At 47.2% G+C, this 27,914-nt stretch overlaps 2 protein-coding genes across 7 annotated transcripts; one reads left to right on the top strand and one right to left on the bottom strand.

Moving 5' to 3' along the window:
* The first annotated feature begins 42 nt into the window (after positions 1–42).
* LOC135397124 (protein PALS1-like) lies at positions 43–27,914 on the top strand. Of its 6 annotated transcripts, none has more exons than XM_064628483.1 (15): positions 43–468; positions 535–696; positions 8,429–8,743; positions 12,419–12,579; positions 14,900–15,148; positions 15,531–15,744; positions 16,899–17,104; positions 17,956–18,195; positions 19,342–19,417; positions 20,834–21,012; positions 22,259–22,446; positions 24,848–24,990; positions 25,567–25,731; positions 25,811–26,013; positions 26,092–27,914. In XM_064628483.1, the coding sequence occupies exons 1-15, from the start codon at positions 72–74 to the stop codon at positions 26,389–26,391; spliced, it is 3,198 nt and encodes a 1,065-aa protein (XP_064484553.1). In that variant the 5' UTR covers positions 43–71; the 3' UTR covers positions 26,392–27,914. The 6 variants fall into 6 exon arrangements, with proteins under 6 accessions (XP_064484553.1, XP_064484549.1, XP_064484550.1 ...); XM_064628479.1 differs by having other exon boundaries at positions 22,259–22,447; positions 24,834–24,990; XM_064628480.1 differs by having other exon boundaries at positions 535–705.
* Positions 1,408–4,658, bottom strand: LOC135397127 (uncharacterized). The gene is made up of 4 exons (XM_064628484.1): positions 3,124–4,658; positions 2,825–3,050; positions 2,322–2,738; positions 1,408–1,791 (listed from the first exon to the last, which is right to left on the bottom strand). Exons 1-4 carry the CDS (start codon positions 4,491–4,493, stop codon positions 1,516–1,518), a joined length of 2,289 nt encoding a protein of 762 aa, XP_064484554.1. The 5' UTR covers positions 4,494–4,658; the 3' UTR covers positions 1,408–1,515.

The raw sequence follows: 27,914 nt of genomic DNA, 5'->3' as shown, positions 1-27,914 counted from the left end.
GCCGAGCGCCACACCGACAAAGTGCTCAACTATTTTTCGCGATCTGCCAACAAAGATTCCCCCTCCACCAGATGCCTCCATCCCACCTATTCCCCCCTAATAATCGGCAATGCCACCCAGCATTCGTCGACACGCGCGCGCGCACAAGCGTCGCGCGTCCCCCATCCGACGGGCGCCTGCGCCTTCGATCGGCCAAGCGCCACCGTCGCTGGTGCCGCTGGGAGCGCCGGCGTCGCGTCGCCCCTCCGACGCCCTCCGTGGCTTCCCGGCGCTCATCATCCACGCTAGCCACCACCGCCGGAAGCATCGCTGCAGTGTCTATTCCGGCCGGGCGGGCCCCGTGCCGCCCAGCCCCCGCTGACTTCGCGTGCGGGGGACCACGGCCGGCGCACACCACCGCCATGGTCGACCTCGGCGGGTACGTCATAATCCTGGTCGAGACCACAGAGCGGAAGATCAGGCTCTACGGTGAGTCCCCACTCTCACCCCCCCTCTCCTGCTCGAATGGCGGCGCTAACCGTCGCTCCACCGCAGGTTCTCCAGCCGATCGGGCGGACCTGGAGGTTGGAGATGAGATCTTGGAAGTGAACGGCCGATCGCTCGAAGACTGCACGCACGGGGAGGTCATTTCTCATATACATCAGTGTATACGTTCGAGGACGATATGTCTACGAGTGCGGCGACGTGCGCGGCTCGGTGAGTTGCGTATGTATGTACTAAATTATTTACGACACCATTGTCGCGTTATACGTAGGAAAGAATGAGGGTCGTCATAAGCCCATGGCTGTGCATCTTTTATGCCAATGCTGCGTATTTCATGTGCCCGCGTTCATGGTTTTCCGCCTTCTCGCGTATTACATTACCCTTCTCTGTATCTCTTCCTGTAGCGCCTTCTGCGTTCCCCCAGATATTCCTTTCATAGTTTCCCAAGCAGCACAATGTACTGAAAGTCGAGTACAATAGGGGTGGACGGTATGTGTCTTATCAATGTTGTTTAGTTTCATCAGTCTGTTCAAGGCCTTCCACCTACCCGTCCACCCCTATTGCACTCGACTTTCGGTACATTTTGCTGCTTGGGTACTGAAAGTCGAGTGCAATAGGGGTGGACGGTATGTGTCTTATCAATGTTTCTTAGTCTCAAGAGTCTGTTCAAGGTCTTCCACCTACCCGTCCACCCCTATTGCACCCGACTTCCAGTACATTGTGCTGCTTGGGTTCACACATTACCTGCGTATCCGTTTTCAGACGTTCCGTTTCTTGTCTCGTGCTCAGAGGTTTCATTCCCTTTATCTACTTACTGCGTCAGTGCTACCCAATAACAAGTTTTCTACATAGACACAGCCGTGCCCTTGGGAAAAGATGAGCAAGCACGTTATGCACGAGTACATGAACACAATGACACGCCGATTCGCCTAGAATATTTTTTATGCCCCGTATTAAGATTATCCCAAATAAGCTGAGGTGGGGTTTGTTACAAGCATATACAGCGCGTATTTATGAACGCTAGCGTCCAAGCTATGGATTATGGCTCGCGCCGCTGGTGCCTCCCCAAATGAGACACCGGTGAACCCTTCTCATCTTGTCGTGGGGACCACACGCGAAGACCTCGTGAAAGTTTGGGTCGTTCGCGAGGATGACATCGATGACGCGTGGAGGGAGGTCTCGACAGTGCGTGATGGCCCAGTAGACGAAGAACAAGTGGTCGGACGCCAGGTCTGGAGCACTGGCCAAGCGAAGGTTTCCCGTGTTCCGGCGCCTGAACAGCTCCAGCAACGGGCGCAAGGTCATGGCCTGCGAAGCAAATGTGGCTTTGTTAGTTGACGTCGAAGAGCCCTCCGTCTCGGGCTACCAGTTGCTGTCCTTAAGCGGAAGTTACTGTCCTTGCTCGTCTGTTCACACACGGATGGGAAAACCCGTTCCCGCCATTCCTTGGTCGTATGGGAGGGATCGCTCTAATGGTTGCCTCTCCCCCTCCCCCTTTTCTAACACCAAAGGACTCGTTTGACCGGCTTTATCGGTACTTTTACTCTTGGTTCATCCCTCGCCTGGGACCTGCGTCCACGCGCCTGCTTGTTTTTGACGTGTGTACCCATTCAGGCATGGCAAACAAAAGACGCAGGATTCTGACATCATAAGAGTCGGAACAAGAAACTTAACAGTAGCGCCGCAGTATGGAAAGACGTCAGTCAACATCGATGCACTAGTTCAGACGCTCGTAAATCTCGGAAAACGCGATCTATTTCACGCGATTCCAGGGCGTACCCAAGTGGCCTCTCGACGCAGAGTCTGACAGTAAGGATAGTCGTATAAGGTAGACTTACCTCCTCAAACGCGCCAGCTGGTCCCATACACCTTCTCGCCTTCTCCAACCTAGTTTTTCCTGTCTCGCTCCAAGACACCAGCCCCACAGTGTCCCGGAGGAGTGCCTTGGACAAGCAATCCGCGAGACGTACACCGGTAACCGGGACCTGTAGTGGGTCCTGTAGCGAGACACGCGACATAGATGCATTCCAGAGTGCTAGCGGAATCCAGAGGACACCCTGTCGTAGCTTGCATGTCGACTCCAGCGCGGACACAATAGTTCTGGAGATTGGCGAGCCATCACGTCGAAGCCTCCACGACATTTCGTGCGATGCTAGGATGGCGAACATTCGTAGCGCTCCCGTCTCTACGCTTAGACCTTCGAGGAATGCCCGCGCGTCAGACGTGCCGGGGAGCAGCCACATGGATGAAAATATCTGCAGTAGTTAAGAACGGTCCAGTTAGTACACAAGGGACCTCGGTGTGTAACATATGACCTCTGTGACAATGGCTGAGGACGAACCTGTAGTCTTAGGTTGGATAATGCGAAGTGTACAACGCGCGCGGTTTCCGCGTCGAGGAAGGCAGCAGACCGTATGCGACTAGCGAGGACGTCACGAACGTCACGGGCGAGCTGGCTGGCTCGGAGGCGTTCTTCGTCGGATACGAGGGCCAGGGCGCTGTGGAGGAACAAAATTGGCGACGCTTGCTCCACAGCTCGTAGACATATTCGCCAACGTGGCCCTTGTCTGAAAGGAACAGACAGACTTGGAGGTTGTGCATTGAGGATAAAGCTATAGTAAGCCCCGAATATAAACCCACCCCTGCAGAGCCTTCGATGGTAAAAACGCAGCAGTTTTCCATATAACTCTACAGGCAATGAAGTTGAGCGCGGTAGATATGCGTCTCCGAATGAAGCCTCGGACAGTCCTTAGGTATGATGGTGCTCTAACACTTGCTGACGACCAGTTCCCGGGCAGCTGCGCCAGAAAAGCCCGCGGTCCTTCCTTCAGTCCTCCCGTGTCCAGGTGCACAATCCTAACGTCGTCGGCAGCCTCCGACGCCAACAGGTCGAGCCGTAATGAAAATTGCGTCAGTTCCAACGCCAGCGCTGTACCGCGGCTCTTGAACGGCGCCATGCAAGCGCGAGCGACCTGGTACTCGTTACGGACAGTGACGTTCTTGAAAGCGACCTGCGGAGGGCTCAAGACCAGTCGTACACCCAAGACGTCGGCTGCCAATATCGCGGAGGTTCCTGCGATGCGTAACGCACGTCCTGCAGCACGCCAGACAGTTTGGATGCTTCCCGGCGCGCTACGGTACGGAAAACCAGCTAGGCCTAAATCTGGCAGAAGTTGTTCACGCAACGGCGCCCAGCCACTGTGACGTATAGTGGCTTCGTCGAGGCATGACATAAAAAGGGTCCGCAGAGGTGCTGGCGACTGAGCTGATTTTAAGTGGGCAAGCAAAGGTCGTTCTAGAGACTCGACAGGGTCATCTAGTCCAGATTTCGAACCTTGGGGGCAAACGAACTCTGAGAAGCTGGCGCAAGGATCAGAGCGACCCCAAGCGAGTTGCTTCTGAATCCACTCTCCGTGTCGTCTGCAAGAGGAACTGCTACATGCAGACCACATTGGTGCGGCGTTGACGGGCGCCGCGGTAACGTGCGTATCGGACATTTTCAGCAGCACCGGGTTTGTGTAGACAAGGACAGCAGCAAGTGCTAGGACTGCTAGGGAAGCGATCGGGCAGACCATCACCTGTGTCCACGTAAGAGCATATCTGGGATCTCGAGGCGGTGGACCAGCTGCTGCTGCTGCTGCTGCTGCTGTTGCTGGCTGGGTAGTAAGTGGAAGTGCTGCGGCGGACTGGACAGCAGGTGGAACTGCTGCTGGGGGGAGGACAGCTGGTGGAACTGCTGCAGAGGGGTGGACAGCACGTGGATGTGCTTGGCAGGCGACAGGAAGAACTGCTGTTGTGGGGCAGGCTGTAAGGGGACGCGGGGCGTTGAAGTCTTCAATGCTTGGTAGCGTGTATGTGAGGTGGGAAAGGGTGGGAACGAAACCGGGTCGTTCCGTGGGTCTTGGTGATGCCTCATGGCGGTGGGGCGAGGATATCGGAGACGTGGTACGCTTCCGGTGGTGGTCTTCGTGCTTGCATCTGCGGACGGCGGGTCGCCTTGAAGGTTGCATGATGGTGAGCTCGTCTGACGTTGTCTACTGCAGCTGGGGGAACGGCTGGGTATGGTATGACTGGCAGGGGTAGCGTTCGTTGAAAGCTCGTGAAATGATTTCACGCACCGATTTCAACACTGTCGATGGTCATCGCGCTGCCGGGTGCACCTTCGTGCAGAGCGTAGCAATTTGAACTGAAATCAATACAAGTTGTCGAAACTTTTGTATGGAAACCAACACCGAGAACGTAAAAAAAAAAATGTCACGTTTCGTCATGGAGTCTCGTCATGGAGAGCCGATAGATACTCGACTGCTTTCCTTGATGCCTCCGATACGTATGTATATGAGATTATCTCTCTATAAACCTAGCTGGTAGCTACATCTTCGACAGCACCGCATCGCACAGTGATATTTTTAACGCGCTTTAAAAATGCAGAAAGAACACGCTAATCTACTCCCGATTTAAACCCTTCATTCGTTGCCGGGCAACCAAAAGATAAAACAAAAGAGATGCAAGGCATAAAATTGGCTAATACGAAAATAGTAGCCCAAGTATCGATCAGGCCGTAGGTATCGTGACTTTATTGATAAAATTTACCGGGTTTACGATGTCCCATTTTGTCTCCGAGACATACCCAAACCTATGCCAAACGTTTTCCCTACATTGACATCGGCGTTGTCCTCTCGTTTTTCCATTTCGTCGCTTCCTGCCCGCGTTAAACAATTATGTGCTTCCCTTCTTGATGTTGTCTTTCTTTTTGGTGATTTCATTTCCAAGAGAGGAGGCTTTGCCACGACCGTAAAATTCACTTCGCAGATAATCCTGCCTTGATGGCCCCCACGGACCATTACAAAAATGGCCGCATTTCGTGTGTCGTCTGCAAAAAGTTGCCAATGAATTGAAAGAGGACGCGGTCGCACACTTTGCCACCTCTACGGTGCCCTCACATTATTTCCTATCTCATTTTCCGCAGTTCAGTAAGCATGCTTACCCTCCCTCGCAAAAAAAGGACAGGAAAAAAAAAAGTCAAAATACGCATCCCGTCCTGTTGATTATTTGCGAACGCGGAAGCGCTTTCACGCGACGTTTTCCCATGGATTCGGCAGCGCAGTCGTTGTGTCGCCGGTCAGTGAATGGTTCCAAATATAACGCGATGAAAAGGTTAAATTTTCGCGTCGCAAAGCGATCGTGTACTCTTTCAGAGGCCGCTATTAATGACGATTATTTACGTTCGTTTGCGCAGCGTCCCTTGGCATACCCGGCAGTAGCCTTGGTGAAATGTCTGCTCACGCGAAGCAGAAGTGCGTCTGCATCTTTATTACTGCATTCGTAATTTACGTGCGAACGCGATTGTTTAAGGACGAACAAAAGAACGTTGGCACCCGAGTCCCCCTCATGATGAGCTTATTAAAATGTTACTTCACAGACAAAGTTACGTGATTAAGGGCGCGCCCGCTTCCCAACATTCCGGATTCGTGCGACCGGATACCCGTCTGCGCGTCTCGGCCGTCCGCCGCCACTCTCGCTAGTTCTCGTACGTGACGCGAGTCGGCGTGACATGTTCTGCGTGCCTGGGGAAACAAATCGACAAAAAAGCTTGCGACTTGCTACGATCCACCTGTGTCCTTCGAGTTGAAACCAGCGGCTTGTCACTACGACTCTTTGCGACGCCTCGCTTCATTGTACGAACCCATCAGTCTCCCGGCGCTGTGGACATTCCAAGCGGCAACTTCTAGGAAGCCCTCGGGGGCTGGGATATTATATTGCTCTGCAAGACAGTACTGTGCCGCCGACACAAACAGACGCCACAGTGTCGCGAAAAGATATGATTGGCGTCGTCTGACGCAGGTATGTGAATGTGTATTAGATCGTGCGTGCAACGATCGCGGCGAAATGTGTCGAAAGATCGGCCACGTAAGTCGGTGAAGTGTGTAGCCCTAACTTGCATATTTTCACCTGTTGCTGACGACATCGACAACCTGTGAGACGGCCAAAAAGTTGCGAGCCCAGTTCGGTCCGCCCTCCTTGGGTGCGGTTATCAGTTGTGCGATTTTACGCAAGTGCTGGGCGTTGGAGCGTGAGATATGCACGTACGTGCGATCGGCAAAATGTTTGAGTCGGGGGAAAAAAAAAAAGTGCGACAACAGAGTCCACGTGTTGTGTAGGTCAACGTGTGTGGCGGTGAACAACCGTAGAAGAAGCTGATAGGCTGCTCGTGTGCTGCAGGTGCTGCATGGTTCGGGACGGTGTATGTGTATCGTGCAGCGTTGGTGTTTGGAAAGTATCAGGTGTCACGGGGCGCCCAACTTTCCCAACATTTGGCGCACCGCCAGAAATTTTGAGGGGAGGGCGAAGATAAGTTGTGACCGTGGATGTGGTTGGTAGGGAGGGAGGAGATATTTTTCGATAAGTGGGTTTCTTGGCGACCAAAGGTGTGAAAGAAGGCGTAATCACAGTTTTCATTTTCTTGTTTGGAAAGTGTTTTCAAACAGGAATGATACTTGTGTTTGAGGAAATACCCCCGCCCCCCTCTCCTAACACACATACACAGACAGACTGAGTTATTCATCTGTTGTAAGGTTTAGATTGGCAACTGCCTCAAATGCATCTGTAAATTATGAACAAAAGTTTCCATTATGGATCGTTACACTGCGCGTGCAAACATACAAAATTGTTCGTATCCTTAACGGAAACCCGAGACCAGGGCAAAATAAATAAAAAGGGATGTACACAAACACAAGTCTTAAACACAGCTGATGCTTTAATTGTTTTAATTTTTAATTTATTCATGTTATGACACACGTCAGTTATGATCCGTTATGGTGCACACATGTAATGATTCAATGCACATACTGTAATTACAAATTTTGCATATAAAGCACATTACAATAATAAGTAAATTACAACATGATACATAGACATGATACCAGTGAAATACATTACGACTCTTGCAGGGCCCGTGCAACCACTATGAATATTCACTACCACGGTATACAATGGCACAGAAAGAAATGCAGCTGGATAATTCCAGAAGGTCACCTTCTGATACACCGCACTCCACGCTTGAAAAATGATGCTTCATCTTTGAACATAAAACGAGTTTGACAGGAACATGAAAACACTCACGGAGGACACCAACCCGGTATTTTAGTGCGCGCCTCCCTTTCTCTCTCTCTATCTCCAGTTTTTTTTCTCGCTTATCTATGAAAATGTTTTAACGCTTACAACCACTTTCCTGCACAAACACGCTTGCACAGTTTGAAGGCACGCTTCAAACAGCCATAGTTACATTGGTAAAAAAATGCAAAACCGGATACTTTAAATGGCCTTTCTGCAGTGGCGTAGCCACGGGGGGGCTAGGGGGGGCCCGAGCCCCCCCTACCTGCCACTGATCGACCTACGCAAATCGTGCCAATCCGAGGAGAAAATAATATATGGGGGGGGGACCAGTGTGACGATCGCGAAAGCTCTTACAGTTCATGGCGTCTATCTAAGCGGCACACTTGAATGGCTTCCAAAGTATGAGCTTTTCAAAATCCTTCCAATCTCGTGACACCACCACCTCATTGGACATCACAGTATAATCGTATTGTGAATGTCCAAATCAATTATTTTCGTTTTTTTTTCTTTTTTAACCGCATGCTGCGGTGTGCACAAGTATTGTGTGTTGTTGAACCCAGGATCAGCGGGGAGGAGGGAGTGTGGCGGGTTTTCGTATAGAGCCCCTCCTACCTTGGAGGTCTGGCTACGCCACTGCCTTTCTGTTATGTGGAGTGCTTCAAGGTCACCCTTCTTGCACCTTGTACTCTTGCACAAATTCCACCTAACAGGAAGACACGCTGATGAGCCTCTAATGAGCCTCTAACATTGTCTTTCAAGAACTGCTCCCATCCTACCTTCCTGTCATCGTTTTCAACGCAATCCTTATCTCGTTTTCCTCCCTCACGATCAGCGCTGGACTTGGCCCAGAGCAGCAGCCATGTGCAAGAGGCCTTTGTCATTGCCGTGGAACAACAGGCGCGGGAGCGTCTGGAGCGGCTGTCGGCCCTCAAGAGGATCAAGCCCGTCGACATGACCAAGCTCTCCCAGGAGCTGAACGCCGCGGGTCTTCCAGCCACCAGTCCGACTCCCCAGCCCACCCTCTCTTCCTCTTCTTCCCTGCGCTCGGACAACAACGGACTCGTCCTCGTCGGTTCCGAGGCCAGTCCCATCTACGTCACCTCCGTACCCCAACTGCATCGACTGCAGCATCGACGGATGCCATCAGGTGCGATTTTTCGTTCGAGCGGATACTGGGCTTGGTTGAGAACCCCCTGGTGGATATCGCATCCGTTTTAAAAGGAAGCGAACGTGCTCATATACAGGGTGTGTGCAGAAAAACATGACCCGCATTTTTACATGTAACTCGTTGTCTACTTAGCCGAGGAACTTCCGGTGGCGCACGACGGCGTATTTATGCGTGCGAAAGCTACAAAAAAATCCTGGAAGCCATACTCAGTGTAAAAAAATAAACAGAGCGCGAAAACATGGGCTTCCATGCATTAGAATAGGGCGGTCATGACAGTGCATGGTAGTGCATTTCGGTCTCATGAGAGTTATGTGCAGGCACCGCTAGGGGTACTGCCGATGAGCATCCATGTGGGACATCGTTTCGAGCGTTTCGATTTATGCACCGATAGCTCCCCTAGCGGTACTTGAACACAACTCTCCTACGTGCACCATGTTGCCCTTCCACATACACCCTGTTGTCCACCATGTTGCCCTATTCTGATGCACGGAAGCCGACGTTTTCGTTGTTCCGTTTATTTTTTAAGCTGGGTATGGCTTCCACAATTTTTCTACAGATTTCGCACGCATAAATGCGCCATCGTGCGCCACCGGAAGTTCGTTAGTTGGGTAGGCAACAAGCTATGTGCCTAAATGCGGGTCATGTTTTTCTGCACACACCCTGTACTAGTATATACATAGGGAGTGACTTTTTCGGGTTAAACCCGATTCCGCCCAGTTATTCCCCCCCCGAACTGACCTCCGACCAATTCGGGTTAAACCCGATTTCTCCCCGAATTCTGCTCACTATGAAATCCTCAAGTGATGTTTCCACTGAAGATGAACAAAGGTCGTCACGTGTAACACATGTAAGAATGGGTCACTTACTTTCCGAGCAATACACCCAAGTGTGTCAACACTGTCTATGCTTTCGGGGATTACCGCTGGAAGGTCACGGTCTCGCAAAAACAACAACAAAAGAACAAAAAAGAGAGATTAGGAAATGACTTAATAGACAAGAGGAGAAACAAAATCACCCGATAACACCGGAAGGCACAATTATCGCCCGATTTCTCCCCGAATTACAGATTCAAAAATAGCGCCCGGTTTTTACCCCCCGAATCTGAGAAAGGCATTTAACCCGAAAAAGTCACTTCCTATATATACAGTGGAATCTCACTAAACGGAATTCGCGTAAACGGAATTGCTGCTTTTACGGAACAACACCGGCAAGGTTGTTTGGATTTGGATTTATGCAGTGCAAAAATTTTCCCTTTAAACTGAAGGATAGTTTTTACGCCACCGGGTAAATGGAACAGACAACGGAACTGACGTAAAACTTACGAAACGTACTGCTTCCGGTACGGCCTTGATTAGGATGGGTACGTTAACAGTAGTAAATGCCATTTCCAACGGCATCGGAGAAGCGTGCACATCATGCCCTTCGTGTTCAAGGCAAGATTGGGGTTATCAACAATTTTAGAGTGGCGCTATCAATAAACATCCGGGTCTTTTGCCTGACTGCGACATACCGCTAGCTCATAAATAGGTTGGTGCCATAAACAGATTATCTGGGTCTCTTCAGGTTCTGTTCTATCCTTCCTAATAAGCGTGGCATGTGCCAAATGCCTCTACGCTCTAAAAACAGGGTTTCACCACATAGTGCGCTTGAGGTCATCCAGTATCCAGAGTAATATAACTCTACTACTGATTTGCTGTGGACAAGGGGCGTACGCCAGTTTTGTAACACTTTGCACATGTCTGAAGTGTAGCAGAAAAGGGTACGCCTCCTGCTTTTAACAATCGGGGAAATTGAACTATATCATTCTAAGTGATATTGACGATATTCCTTCTCCTTTTAGAGCGTACTTGATAAGTGGTACGTGAGAATCAAAGTAATTTCCAATCAATTCAGTTTGAACTCCTCAATCATTATCATCATCATCAAAATAAAGTTTTTTCGTTTTTTTTTATACGAGAATATCTGAAGCCATCATGTTGTTGCTATCACCACTACCTTCCACTTTTCTCCTGCCGTTGGTGTGTTGCATAGAACTGAATAAATTTTGGCACCTGAGTCTGACAACGAGCAGTGCCATGCATGGCAACACATCAACCTCGATTTGCCGTAACCTACAACAGCAGTGGAACTTTGGTTGAGTTTCAAGTATACTGCATCTAAGCAGTGTACTTCTTGTACGCAACGTTATCGGTGCTACAAAACTTAGTGGAGGAAACAAACAATTAAGTATTGAGCAAGCACAATAAGGTTCTGCTGATGTGTTTGTTGCTTTTGGAACTGGGATCATTCATAGTTTTGACTGATCCAAACGCGCTTCCAATTATTGTTTAGCCCGCTGTGTTTCCCCTGTATTGAAAAGCCGTTTAATTCGAACGGCGCTTTCACATAATTCATCCTTTAATAATCCGTTATGATCCATAATAATCCTTTTTTGCCAATGTTTTATGTATGTCCCCATTAGTCTTATAATGAAGCTTTCATAGAGGAAAAGACAAAAATGTCTTTTTGCCTGTACAGCTATCTATCTAACAAACCATAACTTCATCCTGCAACAGATATTTACGATGAATTTCCAGGAAATCAAACAAAAATCTGTAGGTTATTATATCTGTATATCTGTATGTTATAAAGCATGTTATTTATTTTACCATTATTGCGAAGCATTTCGTTTGTCATCATCAATCGTTGGAAAGACAGACGTAACACAATATAGACCTGTTTCTCTGGGCCAGGTGGTGCGAGCGAGCAGCAACGTCAGCGCCCCCAAATTGTGCAACGCGCGGTAGTTTAGCAGACGACGCAGCACTTTCAGATACACGGTCTCGAGTTGTTCGCACTTTTGAAGAAGCACCGCTTTTTCTGGGGATTTCCTACAGGTTTTGTAGCTTCCTTGGCACCATGCCGTTTGAAACACCATGCAAAACCCGCTAATGAAACAACCGACTGTTGGGATCCGTGGCCGTTTGGGCCCGAAATGGCGCTGTGCAAACTTCACTGCAACGGCCCTATAGCACAGGTGCAAAGAAGGAACGGCAGAATAAGCGAGACACATGTTTACCTACCGACGACCAACATGCGCTTATTTTCGTCGATTCTGTGGCTTGCGCAAATTCCCAACTCATCGTTGACAGCAGAGACACAAATAACTATTGGTGACAATGAATTTACTCACACAATAGCACCAAACACACACACACACACACAAAGGAAAAAAGATCTTATTGCAATATCGGGAGGGAGGACCGCTTCCACTTTCACCCCTCCAAGCGCTCCGATTGGCTGGATGAAAAAGCATTTGTGGAACTGCGCTGCAAAGCTGCAGCACGAAGCGGTTCTTGAAAAGCGTCTCAGAGGGCGCAGCGGCGCCTCAAGAATCGCATGTATGAATAGAGCCCGAGGTTCTCGGGAAATATTTTTTTTCTAAATTCGGAGGGTAAAAATCAGGTAAATAAACGTGTGCACTAAATTCATGCGAATTCGGGTGAAAGAAACCTCGAGTATGCTAAATTTTGGGAGAAATCGGGCTCAATTCGGGGAAGAATCGGGTAAAACCCTAAGACTTCAGGCTCTATGTATGAATGAGCCTTACTTGTCATGTCACACTCTAGGGAAAAGCCTTCTTGTGCAATATGGGTCTCACGACGCCCTTTACAGGACATTCGGAAGGTGCACCTGAGGCTCATCCGCCAGCTTGCCTGCAGACGTCCCTAGAGTCCAGCGAGCCGGACCAAGAACTAGAGTTGAAACAGGAGATCTCGGACGACGATCCCATGATAGCATCGCCTCCGGTTCCCACACCGCGCAAGTCTCTTCATGTGAGTGGATGTATATCCAATTTAGTGCATCCTGCACAGACATATTTGGATATGGACAAAGGTATACCAGGGTTGCTCGAGGAAGCTCTGAGGCTTTTCTGCTTCACATCATTGTACAGGGTTCGCCCAGATAAACTTCGGGGTTTGTAACGAAGATAAAACAAATAAGGACAGTGTCGGAAAGCTAAAGTAGATGTTGAAGGACGTATTATGCCCCAAAATTTTATGTCCATAATGCCGCTCGGTCTGTTCCTCTGCGGATAAATCGTGAGAATTAAAAAACCGCGGCTGCCTAAACGGCTATACCTGTGTTTAAGCTTCTCTCGGTCAGATGGCGAAACGGTCAAACGCGGCGTTGCAGAGTATGACTCTGCATTCAGTTCCACTTCTTCACTTGGTTTCGATGTCGTCTGCAACGCCGCGTTCGACCGTTTCGCCATCTGACGGGAAGGAGCTGAAACACAGGTATAGCCGATTAGGCAGCGGCGTTTTTTTAATTTTCACGATTTATCCGCAGAGTAACAGACTAGGCGGCGTTATGGACATAAAATTTGGGGGCATAATACGTCCTCTAACGTCTACTTTAGCTTTCCGACACTGTTCTTATTTGTTTTATCTTCGTTAGAAACCCCGAAGTTTATCTTGGCGAACCCTGTATATTCAATTTAGTGCATCCTGCACAGACATACTTGAATATGGAAAAAAGGTATACCAGGGTTGCTTGAGGAAGCTCTGAGGCTTTTCTGCTTCACATCATTGTATGTGGCTCACCTTCTATAATTGCTGAATTGTAGCTTATATAGTTAACAGAAAAAGTATTTGAAGTATGAAAGAAATCAAAAGTAGCTAATATTTTCTAAAGTGCTAGTATTTATGCACAATCGTGCAGTCAGTGCTCAAATGAAAATTGACAGAAAGAAGAGAAAGTGTGGGAGGGGGGGTATATTTAGAGAGGGGTATGTAGCGAAAGAAGTGATGCAAAACTATCGATAAATAAAATGTACTATAGATATTTTTTTCAAAGCTATCGAGAGTTGACTATCGCTAGTGCTATCGATAGTGTAAAAGCTATCGATTGTGGACTATCGATAGCGTTGAAAAACTATCAATAGTTTTATGATAATTGGCTATCAGTAGTACTGTTCTTTTGTTTTTCTTTATTATCAATAGCCAGATTTGGTTGTCATTATTGATGCTGTTGTTCCCGTCTTCGTTTTTGCACTGGCACAATGACAAAGAAAACGGACTGCTGCGAAAACTGCTATGAGTTGTATTTTAAAACTTGTAGGAGTGAAGCTTTTTTTTTTTTAACTGCTACCTGATCGATTTTCGATAACCGACTATCGATAGTTCGATTGCCATACAACTATAAAAAAGGTAGTTCACTTGCCAAGAGAGCACAGAAACGCACATGTTGCAATGCATTGCTTGAGCTGTGCTCAAATGCTTCTTTTGTAATTGCATTAGTCATTGTATCCCTGCTGCCTACTATAGCTTTTCCTGAAGCATGTGATAGGGCGCCTCACAAATTAATGTATATAATTATCGAAGCATAACTTACTACGTTACTTAGACTTTACAGAGCTTTGGCGCATTATGACCTTAGATGTTGTTGCATCTAAACATCAAACATCATACGACTATCGATAGTATCAGTAGTACATACTATCGATAGTTTTGCATCACTAAGAGACAGCCATAAATTATCGTAGGACCTGCGGAGGCTTCCTTGAGAATATATTTGTGTTTGTTCATTTGTATGTTCCAGCATCAGAACAATTACTTTCCATTGTACTATATTTATAATTATCCGTAACCAGACGCGCAGAAATGTAGTGCATGACCTTTCTGATGGCGAATACAGAGGAAGATAAATAGAGCCTGAAGTTTTAGGATTTTACCCGATTCTTCCCCGAATTTGTACCCCGAATTGAAGGTTGCCTCTTTAGTGTGAAACTCGATTTTTACCCGGCAAATTGCCCTCACTGGGATGTCTGTAGGAATGCACTAACTTACTCGTTTGGCAGAAAAATGCAGTTACATCACCATTTGTACCAAACCGCTACAGTTAGTTTGAATAACTGAGCCCGATTTCTCCCCGAATTTAGCGTACTGGAAGTTTTTTCACCCGAATTTGCATGAATTTAGTGCACACGTTTATTTACCCGACTTTTACCCCCCGAATGTAGGAAAAAATATTTCCCGAAAACTTCATGCTCTAAAGATAAACCATTCGGGGTACACTTATCATTTCAAATATACTGGCTCTTGCATATTACATTGTCGAATAAGGAAACTTACCAATGTCTCTCACCAACAGAGCCCTAGTTCGCCCGAAGAAAGCACAATGAGCGGCCCCCACAGAGAAATGGCCGTGGACGTCCCGGATTCCTTCGTGGGTGTCGCCAAAACTGCCCCTCGCTATCCCCCTCCTCGCCCCTCAGTGCCACCCCCAAAGCCTTCGGGTTCATCCAGAAGTTCGCCTGCCCGAGAACCTCCCCTCACGAACGGCCGAGTAAACGGAGTAGTTCCGACGGATGAGCAGCTCGACCGCATTAGGAAATATCAGGTCAGTGAGTACGAGCATAGTAATTTAGCCACTGGCACACACTGTATCTTTATTAATTCAGTGTTTCATTAATTAGGAGTGTCAAAATGGAAAAAGCTGTATGTGTGTGTATGTGTGTATGTGTCCATGTGTGAGATTGTGAAGCCTGGTTGAGACATTGTGTGTGTGTCCATGTGTGAGATTGTGAAGCCTGGTTGAGACATTGTTTGTGTAGCTGCAATTTGGAAGGTGCCCTGGTTGAGAAATTCTTTGTCTAGCTGCAATTTGGAAGATGTCCTGGTTGAGAAATTGTTTGTCTCTGCAGTTTAGTAGACACTGTGGTTGAGACATTGTTCGTTTCTGCAATTTGGTAGACACCCCGGTTGAGACATTGTCTCTGCAGGATGAACTGCGCCAGCGCAGAGAAGAGGGTGAACGACAAGCACAGGAGGAGGAATTCTTGCGATCCTCGCTACGGGGCTCGAAGAAGCTGCGTGCCCTGGAGCAGAACCCGCCGGAACTTCCGGTTGTAGGTGTCGACAACACTGCCTTCGAGATCGACGACACCACGGTAGCTGCGGAGCCACAGCGGCAGAGTCCTCCGACGCGTCTCTACCGTATGTGCACGTCCCCCTATGTTATAGCGACCATGTCGTACGGACCCCTTCCCAGCGCCGCATTTGGAGGCTAACGGTGGCGCCGCTCATCGGCCCGGTTATTGCTTCCTGAATTTCCGGAAGCTTACCTTAGTATTTTTGTACAAGCGGTGGATGTCCCACAAAACACGCTTCTTTCTAAAGTTGATTATCATTATCATTCGACGCGTTTTCGTCGGAGCTGTTGATGTCGTCTGCTACGGTAATCGTGCGTCTGCTTCTGGGCCTCCAAGATTCAAATTTCCATCGTCCAATCACAATGCAGGTCTCGCGGGCCGACGGTTAGCGCCCCCTAACGGGTCTCGCGGACAGTCTCCTCATTGGTTTGGGTGTATCTCGTTTCAAACCATTAAAAATAATCTTTCAAAAATAAACGCGTAAGTACCCACTGTTAAAACTATATCTCCCAGAATATACGCTTAACAATCAATGCATCAAAATAATCGCCAAAATATCCCCGTTTAAATAAAAACGCTAAGGAATCCACGGTTAAGAACATATCGTTAAAAATAAATCATTTCAGAATCCCCCCAAATCCACCCTACAGTTGCTAGAGTCATGTGGTATGGCCCAAACCAAGGTGAACTGCAAGCAAGCGGCTTAAACTAACCTCACGGGACCAAACTAGCCTAAACTAACCTAACCTAACCTAACCCGGCGCAAATTGCAATCAGTCCTCCTCCGTGCTAGATGGTGAGGGGATTTTTAAACAGTTTATTTTTAATGGTGGATTATTAAACGGTGATCTCTAAGCAGGGATAGTAATCGGTTTATTTTAGGTGATATATTTTAACCGTGTATTTTTTCAAAGGATTATTCTTGAATGTTTTATTCTTAAGCGTTTATTCTAAACGCTTAAATGGTGGAATGGAATGGTGGATTAAATGGTGGACCCCCCATTGGTTTTGCAGATTATGACATGGTTGCCATAATCTACAGGTTTTCCCGGCGACTTTAATCCGAGTTCCAGCTAAATTAATCCGTGCCCCATAAAGTTTGCATGGCACGTGGATTAATTTCGATGGCGCTTGGATTAAAATCACCGGGAAAACCTGTAGTAGGTCGTGGTTGACATAGCAGCATGATCTTATCTTCCATGTTCTCGAAAATGGTAGGTTCGGAGGAGCTGCTGGAATCGTTGTCAAAGCTCGAGAAAGAGGCGACGCGAGTCCCCGCACCCGAGATGGCCGCTGTCGCTGCGTTACTGTGTGACCCGGGCTTCCACAAATCCCTGGCAGTGAGCAACAAGGTCCAGGAAATCTGGTGCTATAATCGGCCACCCACCCCTGCCTGCCAGCACTCGCACCAGGTGGCGCAAGAGGTAGGAACGTTCCGGAGCCACGTATTAAGAGGGAGGAGTCTAGAAAAGAGAGGCTCGACCTGTCATGCACAGTTACACAGCTTTTACACAGCGAAAACTGGTTACAACAGTTCCCAAGCAGCACAATGTACTGAAAGTCGAGTGCAATAGGGGTGGACGGTATGTGTCTTATCAGTGTTCTTTAGCTTCACGAGTCTGTTCAAGGCCTTCCACCAACCCGTCCACCCCTATTGCACTAGACTTTCAGTACATTGTGCTGCTTGGGTTGTCTAGTGGACATTATGAACTGTCAAAGCAGTACTGAATTTGATGCATTTCTGTACCAGTTGTGGTAAACACTAGGGCGTTGTACATGCTCAAATTATTCAAGCTTGAGATAGAGTATTGTGGGCTTGTACAGTCAAACTCCTTTATAGCGAACACCTTTTTAACGAAAATACCACTACAGCAAATTTTTTTGTGGTCCCGCTGGAGCCCTATAGGTCCAATAATGGACATCCTTTTTAACGAAAATACCTTTACTGCAAATTTTTTTTGCTGTCCCATGAGTTTCGTTGTAAAGGAGTTTGACTGTATTCCATTTTTAACTTGCAGGTGTTTGTGTTTTCGCAGCCTAGATTTTGTCAATTATTGATTCCCACGTTAGGAACACTGACAGAAAGTCTAATCGAGTTGTATGATAAGATCTGCATTGCTGCTTTTCTCTTATTGTGTTGCATTTGCAGCTCCTTGCAAATCAGCAATTTCTAAGCATCTCTCCTTTCCTGCAAATACAGATTCTGTGTGCATCAGCACGAGGCTCATAGAGAACCTTTTGTACATATTGACACGCCGACGTGTTTTGTTCTTAGGTCATGGGATTGCTTCAGGACTGCACTTCTCCCGAGGCAACGCAGCTACTAGACATACTCAGCCAACTAGAAATGGACTGCCTTTTACAAAGCCACGATGCCATTGCATCACGTTGCCACGTTGCTGCAGACACAGCCACGTCCCCACTCTCAGATGCTCACGAAGCTTTGGACCGTGCCTCGCATTACACGGAAGACAGCATCAAGATTGTGCGAATCGACAAAACAAACGAACCCTTGGTAGGTACATTAGATAATAGTATTACTATACCCATGTTTAGCCACGTATATGTAGAGCCTGAAGTTTTCGGAAAATATTTTTTTCTAAATTTGGGGGGTAAAAATCGGGTAAATAAACATGTGCTCTAAATTCGTGCGAATTTGGGTGGAAAAAGGTCCAGTACGCTAAATTCGGGGAGAAATCGGGCTCAGTTACTCAAACTAACTGTAGCGGTTTGGTACAAACAGTGATGTAACTGCGTTTGCTGCCAAACAAGTATGTCAGTGCATTCCTACAGACAACCCAGGGAGGGGAATTTGCCGGGTAAAAATCAGGTTTCACCCTAAAGAGTCAACCTTCAATTCGGGGTGCAAATTCGGGGAAGAATCGGGTAAAACCCTATAACTTCAGGCTCTACGTATATGTAGAGCCTGAAGTTTTAGGATTTAACCCGATTCTTCCCCGAATTGAAGGTTGCCTCTTTAGGATGAATCGATATAACAAACGAACCCTTGGTAGGTACATTAGGTACTAGTATTACTATACCCATGTTCAAGTATACATATGTATGATTCGTCCCCGAATTTGCACCCCGAATTGAAGGTTGCCGGGTGAAACCCGATTTTTACCTGGCAAATTGCCCTCACTGAGACATCTGTAGGGATGTACACTAACTTGTGTGGCAGCAAACACAGTTACATCACCATTTGTAGCGAACCAGCTCAGTTAGTTCGAGTAACTGAGCCTGATTTCTCCCTTAATTTAGTGTACTGGAAATTTTTCCACCCAAATTTGCATGAATTTAGAGCATGTTTATTTACCAGATTTTTACTGCCCGAATTTAGAAAGAAAAATATTTCCCGAAAACTTCAGGCTCTAAGTATACGGCATGGAATGTAATCCATCAAACCTGACACGGTTACTTTGCTGGAGAAATTATGCTGCAGCGCCACCTATAGGGCCCCTATAGTTTCTGTGTTGTCACACTACTTGTCGAAACGTAAATTGATGGAACTAGGTGTTGCAGCCAATAGAAACAAACGTAGGGCAGGGCCCAAGCTGCTGCTCCTAGGCTTAACACGATTGTAGGCATACGCAAATGAGTGCAACATGAAACACTAGAGGTACCCTGGGCATTGAAATTTATGCTCACTCTTCACAAACAGGGGGCTACGGTGCGGAACGACGGCGAATCTGTGATCATTGGCAGGATAGTCCGCGGTGGAGCGGCGGAAAAGAGCGGTAAGTACAGTCAACCAAATGAACCGGCTGCTTCGGCCAATCGGTAACTCTGTCAGCCGAGTAAAACCACATAGTTGCCGGCTGCATTTTTTTTTAAATCTCTTATTAATATTCAAGCATTTTCATTTGATGAGTGTAACATTTGGAGAAGCAGTACCAGTTCAACCTTTTTTTCTCGCCTGTAGGGCATTTACATGAGGGTGACAAAATCTAAGAAGTCAGTGGCATTCCAACGCCACTCCGCAAACAAGCAATGCCACTTTGCCAGTGCTTTGCCAATGTTACTTTGCAAACAAGCAGTACCAGCTTCAACCTTTTTGTTCTCACCTGTAGGGCTTTTACATGAGGGTGACAAAATCTAAGAAGTCAATGGCATTCCAATGCCACTTCGCAAACAAGCAATACCACTTTGCCAATGCTTTGCCAGTGCTTTGCCAATGTTACTTTGCAAACAAGCAGTACCAGCTTCAACCTTTTTGTTCTCACCTGTAGGGCTTCTACATGAGGGTGACAAAATCTAAGAAGTCAATGGCATCCCAATGCCACTTTGCAAACATGCAATACCACTTTGCCAATGCTTTGCCAGTGCTTTGCCAATGCTACTTTGCAAACAAGCAGTACCAGCTTCAACCTTTTGTTCTCACCTGTAGGGCTTCTACATGAGGTTGACAAAATCTAAGAAGTCAGTGGCATTCCAATGCCATTTCGCAAACAAGCAATGCCACTTTGCCAATCCTTTGCCAGTGCTTTGCCAATGCTACTTTGCAAACAAGCAGTACCAGCTTCAACCTTTTTGTTCTCACCTGTAGGGCTTCTACATGAGGGAAATCTTAAAAGTCAATGGCATTCCAATGCTACTTTGCCAATGCTTTGCCAGTGCTTTGCCAATGTTACTTTGCAAACAAGCAGTACCAGCTTCAACCTTTTTGTTCTCACCTGTAGGGCTTCTACATGAGGGTGACAAAATCTAAGAAGTCAATGGCATCCCAATGCCACTTTGCAAACATGCAATACCACTTTGCCAATGCTTTGCCAGTGCTTTGCCAATGCTACTTTGCAAACAAGCAGTACCAGCTTCAACCTTTTGTTCTCACCTGTAGGGCTTCTACATGAGGTTGACAAAATCTAAGAAGTCAGTGGCATTCCAATGCCATTTCGCAAACAAGCAATGCCACTTTGCCAATCCTTTGCCAGTGCTTTGCCAATGCTACTTTGCAAACAAGCAGTACCAGCTTCAACCTTTTTGTTCTCACCTGTAGGGCTTCTACATGAGGGAAATCTTAAAAGTCAATGGCATTCCAATGCTACTTTGCCAATGCTTTGCCAGTGCTTTGCCAATGCTACTTTGCAAACAAGCAGTTTGCAAACTTTGCAGAGAAGCAGTACGAGCTTTAACCTTTTTGTTCTCACGTGTAGGGCTTCTACATGAGGGTGACGAAATATTAGAAGTGAATGGCATTCCAATGCGAGGGAAATCTGTGAATGAAGTGTGTGACCTCCTGGCAACCATGACGGGCACTCTGACCTTCCTCATTGTGCCGAGCGGGAACTGCGAGCCTCCTCGGGAGCCCACAACGACCATGGTTCATGTTAAGGTACGCGGAAACTCGCTTTGTGATGCGAGATACAGCAGGTTTGGGTCTTCAGGTTTGCTTCGGAGCAAGATCAGGCCTTGCTCTGATGCATCATTAGCTGTATTTTTGCGAGTGCTTAGCAGAAAAATGCATTTGAAACACAAGGAAAGCGTGGACAGTGTTACACCTCGCAGACTCTGGAAGAAATTTGTCCTCTCAGTGGCCACATTGTCATATCTGTGAACAGAGATGAGGTACATTCACAGAGTCAAAGGAGCTATGATGATTCAAAGGAGGATGTGTGGTAATGCATTCGCTATATGCACTAAAAAAAATATGTAGAGTTCAATACAATTATAACCGTCCCCAGTACGCTCTGGATCACCGTAAACAAGTCGCACTGCAGTTGCCTTTTTATTTGGAGCTAGTATTCGTGTGGCCTGAAGGCTGTCACGTCGAAATATCGTTTGCACAATGCTTCGACGGTGCAGGAACACTGAACAGGCCCCCTGGGGGAGGGGGGGGGGCGGTGATGTAGGGGGAAGGTGCAGTCAGCCTGCTCTGAAGTGGCGGCTCGGTGCACCCAGGGGAGGGTGAAAGAGGGAGGGGAGAAATGATGGTGGCACAGGAGAGGGAGGGGTGGGCTAACCCTCTTGCTCTGGGATTTTGGTAGTCCGAGAGGACTACCCACCACGGAAAACAAGCGAGCATCCCTCAGACTTCATTGGGGTGCTCCCTGTACCATGTTAACCGCCAGGATTATTGGTGAAGTTACCCCATGAACAAAGCCCACTTGGAGTTATCCTTAACTAGGTTTACAACTAAAAAAAAAAAGAGGCGTATTTTCCGGTACACTGTATGACTAGAGCCTGAAGTTTTAGGATTTTACCCGATTCTTCCCCGAATTTGCACCCCGAATTGAAGGTTGACTCTTTAGGGTGAAACCCGATTTTTACCCGGCAAATTCCCCTCACTGGGATGTATGTAGGAATGCATTAACTTGCTTTTTTTGGCAGCAAATGCAGTTGCATCACCGTTTGTACCAAACCACTACAGTTAGTTTGAGTAACTGAGCCCGATTTCTCCCCGAATTTAGCATACCGGCAGTTTTTTCACCCGAATTCGCATGAATTTAGTGCACACGTTTATTTGCCCGATTTTTACCCCCCGAATTTAGAAAAAAATATTTCCCGAAAACTTCAGGCTCTGTGTATGACTGTGCTGTAGTTTCTTACCTGAAATTGTGTCTTTCTTCTCGACGATACAGGCGCACTTCGACTACGAGCCAGAGGACGACCTGTACATTCCGTGTCGAGAGTTGGGGATTCCTTTCCAGAAGGGCGATGTCTTGCACGTGATCAACCAGGAAGATGCAAACTGGTGGCAAGCATATCGCGAAGGAGAGGAAGATCAGACGTTAGCTGGTCTGATCCCTTCGAAAGCATTCCAGCAACAGTGAGTGACTGTTGAAATAATATGGGACCAGTACTGGCTGTTACGGGCTTGAATTGGGCTAAGCTCCTCGTTGTTGCCAATTGAGGCCACAAAGTTAAAGGAATTGAGAAACCATGTGCAACCTGCTAAATGTACGGCTCCATTTCACGTGTCGTAGTCCGTGAACTTGACCCGCAAAGTCCCACATTCCTCATTTGAACGGTTTTTTAACAATGGAGTTTTGGAAATTGTTTTTTTTTTTTTTTTTTTTTCGTGCCACTGCCAGAGCGTTGTACCCAAACGTTTTTTTGTATGTTTTGGGTTCAGGTTCGACCATAAAAGTTCAGTTCCGGTTCAGCTACGTGGTTCATGTATATCGGTTCGATTAACTGGTTCAGAGACTGTAAACCGGTTTGGAACTGTTTCGAGGTTCTAATATGCTACAAAATTATAGGTAGCCACTAAAAATGATAAAAGATCTCTTAGTTACGTTTTTTATGCATTTATTTATTTATTTATTTTTTTCAACCAACGGGACCCCCTTTCATCCCTTCCACGAGCAACAGGCCGCTGGAATCCCCACACACCAAACCGAACCAGTATCCCGAACCGGTAACCGAAGTTTTTAGATTGGTTCGGTTCCGGCTCTAGTAATTACAGTTCAGTTCCACCTAAAAACAACGGTTAATTCTGGCTTTCGGCTTCGGTTCGACGCTCTAGCCACCGCTGGCGGTGGCGCCGAACAACGTTAAGAGATGTCTGCAGACAAATGGGAAGTGACGTTTTATCCGTGCACGCTTGCACCTGAATATCACTGCATATCCGTGCATCTGAATATCACCATACTGAAGGTGGCTCCCTCTTTACAACCGCCTGCATCGTCATGGGAATGGAAAATTCTGCACTTCCTTTCGCCATGATACAGATGTCGCTCCTAGACATGCGAAGCCCCGAAAAAAACAAACTGAAACTTTGGGGGAAAAAACAGTTTTTTCTGGTTTTTTCCTCGTCTCTGGAAAAATTGACCAAAATTACCAGGCGACAAAACTCAAAAATATAAATTTTCGTACCTTCGATGCGTTCCAACCCGCCGCCAGTGCCTTAGGTGCCTCTAATCCGCCAACAACCACCAACTTGGAGCTCCGTCTGGCTATTCCGAGCGATCGCCATCGCGTCCGCATAACGTCTGAGTTCTGGCCGGAGTGGAGGGGTTGTTCCAATTACATATCGCTGAGTAGACAGCAGCCTCATGTGATGTTCTGCTCTGCATTTATGCCTAGAGGATGAACACTACTAAAGCTTCTAGCTCATTGTATGCCGCGGCTTGGCCGGCGATGCCTCGACTCAGCAATAACCGCGTTTGTTTCCATTTTTTGCAATTTTTCGGGGAAAAAAACGGAAAGAAACGTTTTTTTTTTTTTCGAGCGATCCAAAATTTCCGGAAATTTTGCATCTCTAGTCGCTCCGAAAATGGCCGAGGACGTGAAGAGTTGAGAGCGACGAAGGAGCTCACCCACCGCGTGACCTTCAGAGTGCAACAGCTTTGTAATGCAGGATGTTTAGTACACATAAATCAATATTTACAATGTTATTTCTTCAAAAGGTTGGACATGGCTTCACAACCCCTTTAACGAGTGTCCCCACGCTGGCTGTGGTGCGAATTGTTAGGATTGTAGCAGTGATGGCCAGTAGTTAACTACATGTAGTTAAGCTACCTGAATGTAGTTAAGAAGTACATATCAACTACTTGCAGAAATGTAGTGGCAACTAAGTACTAGTTAAACTACTATTTTGTGTAGTTAACTACAGTAGTTAGGTTACTGCAGGCGCCAACTGCTTCAGATTTTGCCGCAAGCTTTACTGGTCCAGTGAAGCCTCATTTGCTGTAAAATAATTCTGCAACTTAGTTTATCGAGTAGGCACAGAAAGAATCCCGCCGCAAGCATTGGACGATCGTAGCAATGGCTTGAGCCAAAGTTTGTCATTGCTGGTGATTCATATTTAGGTGTCCAAGAACACTACAAGGGATTGTTGTTGACGCACAAGGTTAAGTAGTTATAGATGTAGTTAAAATACATTGCAGTAGTTAAAGAAGTAGTTTTAACTACTCCTCTGAAAAGTAGTTGAACTACTAGTTAAACTACTCCATCGCAAAGTAGTTAGTAGTTATAGTTAAACTACTGTAGAAGTAGTTAGTGGTGATCACTGGATTGTAGATTTCAGTTCTTGTTTCCCATCTCGTTTCGAGTGTTACGTTTTACTTTGTACTTTTGATATCTCTTGCGCATGATGGTGTGTGTGTACGTCATTGGTAATCGCGGTAGAGTACAGCACACTAACGATGTGTGTGTGAAACGAAGTAGCATTAGAAACAGATTAACTGGGACCTGCGGATATGCCGACTTGGGCTCTCTCTGTGCAGGCGCGAGGCCGTGAAAATGTCCATGCTCGGAGGAGACGGCAACAACAAGGAAAAATCAAAAAAGGGCAAGTTCCTGTGTGCAAAGAAGCATCACAAGAAGAAGAAACAGCAGAAACAAAGGCTGGGTTCTACAGCGAGCGAAGGTGATTGTTTTTCGCATTCACTCAACATGTAAGGGTTGTCTGTACTCAAACACTCGTGTTTTCGAGTGTTATGCTTTTTGCACATCCGGGGGGAAAAAAATCGTGTTTTATTTCGGGAGCTGTAAAACAGGGCGAAATAGAGCGATGTCGAGTGAAAAATTTTAAAGAGCTTGGCGGTCTCTCTGCTGATGCAACGAGGCGTAATGCGATAGCATTGCTGACTCGCTGAACTACTAAGAAACTACGCGAATAAATTAAAATTATTGCGCTAACAGTTTGTAGACGTTTTCTAAAAATCTAGCAGCAGAATCGCAAACTCTGATAAATCGATGCAGTCGATTACGCAAATTTGGGGTGAACACTGGTATTGCTGGTGTTAACTCTAAAACACAAGGCTCTATCTGTATATTGGCAATGGATCTCCGCAACACATCCGGGCCGCGTCATGTCCCGACTTCGATGGGACGTCATCGAAGCCGCTAATTACGCAAAACATGTCATCCTGCATTCAACTTTGTAGTTTTTACAGCAAGTTGCAGGAATCTGTGCATGCCTAACTTGTCCATTTCCGTACAGAGTTTGACGCGGAACAGGTGCTTACTTACGAGGAGGTCGCCCTGTATTATCCGAGGGCAAATTGCAAGCGGCCAATCGTCCTGATTGGCCCATCAAACATTGGCCGACACGAGTTACGGCAGAAGTTGATGGAAGACACTCAGAGATTTGCGGCTGCTGTGCCTCGTAAGTACCTCTCCGCGAATGTCCCCGTGTTTTTTTCGTCGACGTACCTACGTGGCACTCACAACGTGCACGCGTTCAGACACGAGCAGGCCCAAAAAGGAGTCCGAGGTCGACGGAGTGGACTACCACTTCATCGGACGGCCGCAGTTCGAGGCAGACATCCTCTCCGGAAAGTTTGTGGAGCACGGAGAATACGAGCGGAACTACTACGGCACCAGCATAGAGGCCATCCGCGCCGTCGTCAGCTCCGGGAAGACCTGTGTTCTCAACTTGCATCCGCAGGTATGGCCCGTTAGTTTCGACGTAGAATTCTTCTTGCATAACTGGACCGTGTTCTCACTCCGTAATCACTCTTACCAGTCGCTGAAGACCCTCAAGTACTCCGACTTGAAACCGTACGTCGTGTTCGTTGCACCTCCTTCGCTCGAAAAACTTCGCCAGAACCGGGCGCGGATGGGGGTGCCCGTCAAGGAAGAGGAGCTCCGCGAGACCATCGAGCGTGCTCGGCAGATGGAAGAGAACTACGGCCACTACTTCGACATGGTCATCATCAACTCGGACATTGACAAGGCATACGGCGAGCTGCTCCGCGAGATCAACATCCTGGAGAGGGAACCGCAGTGGGTGCCCAGCATCTGGCTCAAGAACGACGCAAGCTGAGCACAGACGACGAGCGCGCGCCATCTTCAGAGTCCGCGGAAGAGTGCCCATGATGCAACGTTGATGCATCGTTGCTCTCCAGTGGGGGGAGTATATTTTTGTACCATATATACGCGTGTACCTAAGCACGGAGTGCAATGACGAGATAGCCACAAATGGACGTTTTCGACGGTCTTCCGCCGCATGCGCTCGGAGGGTTGTCGCTCGCGGAGCACGTCCGGGAGTCTCTCTGGAGTGTCATTCCCGGAGGGGGGGATCTTCGGACCTTTACAGCCTTACCGCATTCCGAGGGGAATCGAGTGGTGTGTTTCTTTTTGTGTTTAGCGCTTTCGAGTACTATGCATTAGAACTGTTAACGTTGCCGAGACAGAGAAGCAAGAGCGTGTGACTCGTAGGCGCAAAGCAGACGTACGTAGGACAGGAGGGGGACGTTTTCTTTTTTGTGCTTTTATCGTCACTGAAGAAGAGATGCAAAGTACTCACAGGCTTGCTTGCACATAGGCAGAGGTTGCTGTCTCATGCCAGCATTTGTTTGTTAAGGCAAAAGTACGGAAAATTTGCTGCAGCCAATGGCGTACTGGGAGCTGCAAGTGACCATGCCAAAGGAGACGTCTTAACGTGCGAGTTTAATGGACAAGGGAATCTTCCACGTGCGTACCCTGCCTGCTAATTGCACTTTGTTTCTGCTCACGCTTTCACCGCGGAACTTGTCTGTGAATGGGTCAAGTTGTAGTGGTTAATGAGCTGCGATTGAACTGGAATCGACCTGGCAGCTTACGTTGATATCTTCGAGAATGGCTTTACGTATTTTAGCTTTTAACTAGAGCGTTATTTACATCATCATCGTTGATTACATCACTGGCGTACGTGCACTTTTTTTTTTTACTGGTGATACAAATAACATTCCCACGTTCCACCGCGAGAGGGCTTCCCCTTAGAACCACACATACCGAAGCTATGTGCATGTTTTTACCGCAGCAACAATACGTTGTCGTAGATTTTAGTGCATTTTGCTTTCTTTATATATATATATATAGACTTTAAGTATCGTTTTTAAATGTGCGAAAAAGACCATCCCGCACAGTTGAGCGTATGCCACTGGCCGCAGCGATGACGGAAACGCCGCTTGCAAATCCGCGTGCCGCGGTTGTCTCTGCCTCACGAGCCACTGAGGGGTTGAGACAGGATGGTGTGCTTGGTGCCAAGGAGAGTGCCACAAAAAAATGAATGCCGTATGAAAGAAGAAATAAAAACTCCTTCCCTCTCTACCACTACATCCCTCACTCACGAGCAAACAACCCATTTTTCTATCGTAGGTTCCCGTGGTGTAAATACGCATGTTCGTTTTATCCGAAGATGGGTGCTGCAAAACATAGATTCGTGTCAAGTGTTGAGACCACATGTTAATGTAACCACTTTGGGCTTGGTTTGTAAAGATTGTGTATCCACAGTGGTTTTGAATTTGAAAGCGGCACTAGACTATAGAGGTTTTATAAAAGTGGAATAAACCAGAGTTTTCAGTA

Source organism: Ornithodoros turicata, chromosome 6, assembly GCF_037126465.1.
Source record: "Ornithodoros turicata isolate Travis chromosome 6, ASM3712646v1, whole genome shotgun sequence".
Lineage (NCBI taxonomy): Eukaryota > Metazoa > Arthropoda > Arachnida > Ixodida > Argasidae > Ornithodoros > Ornithodoros turicata.
This window is presented reverse-complemented; position numbering and strand designations above follow the sequence as displayed.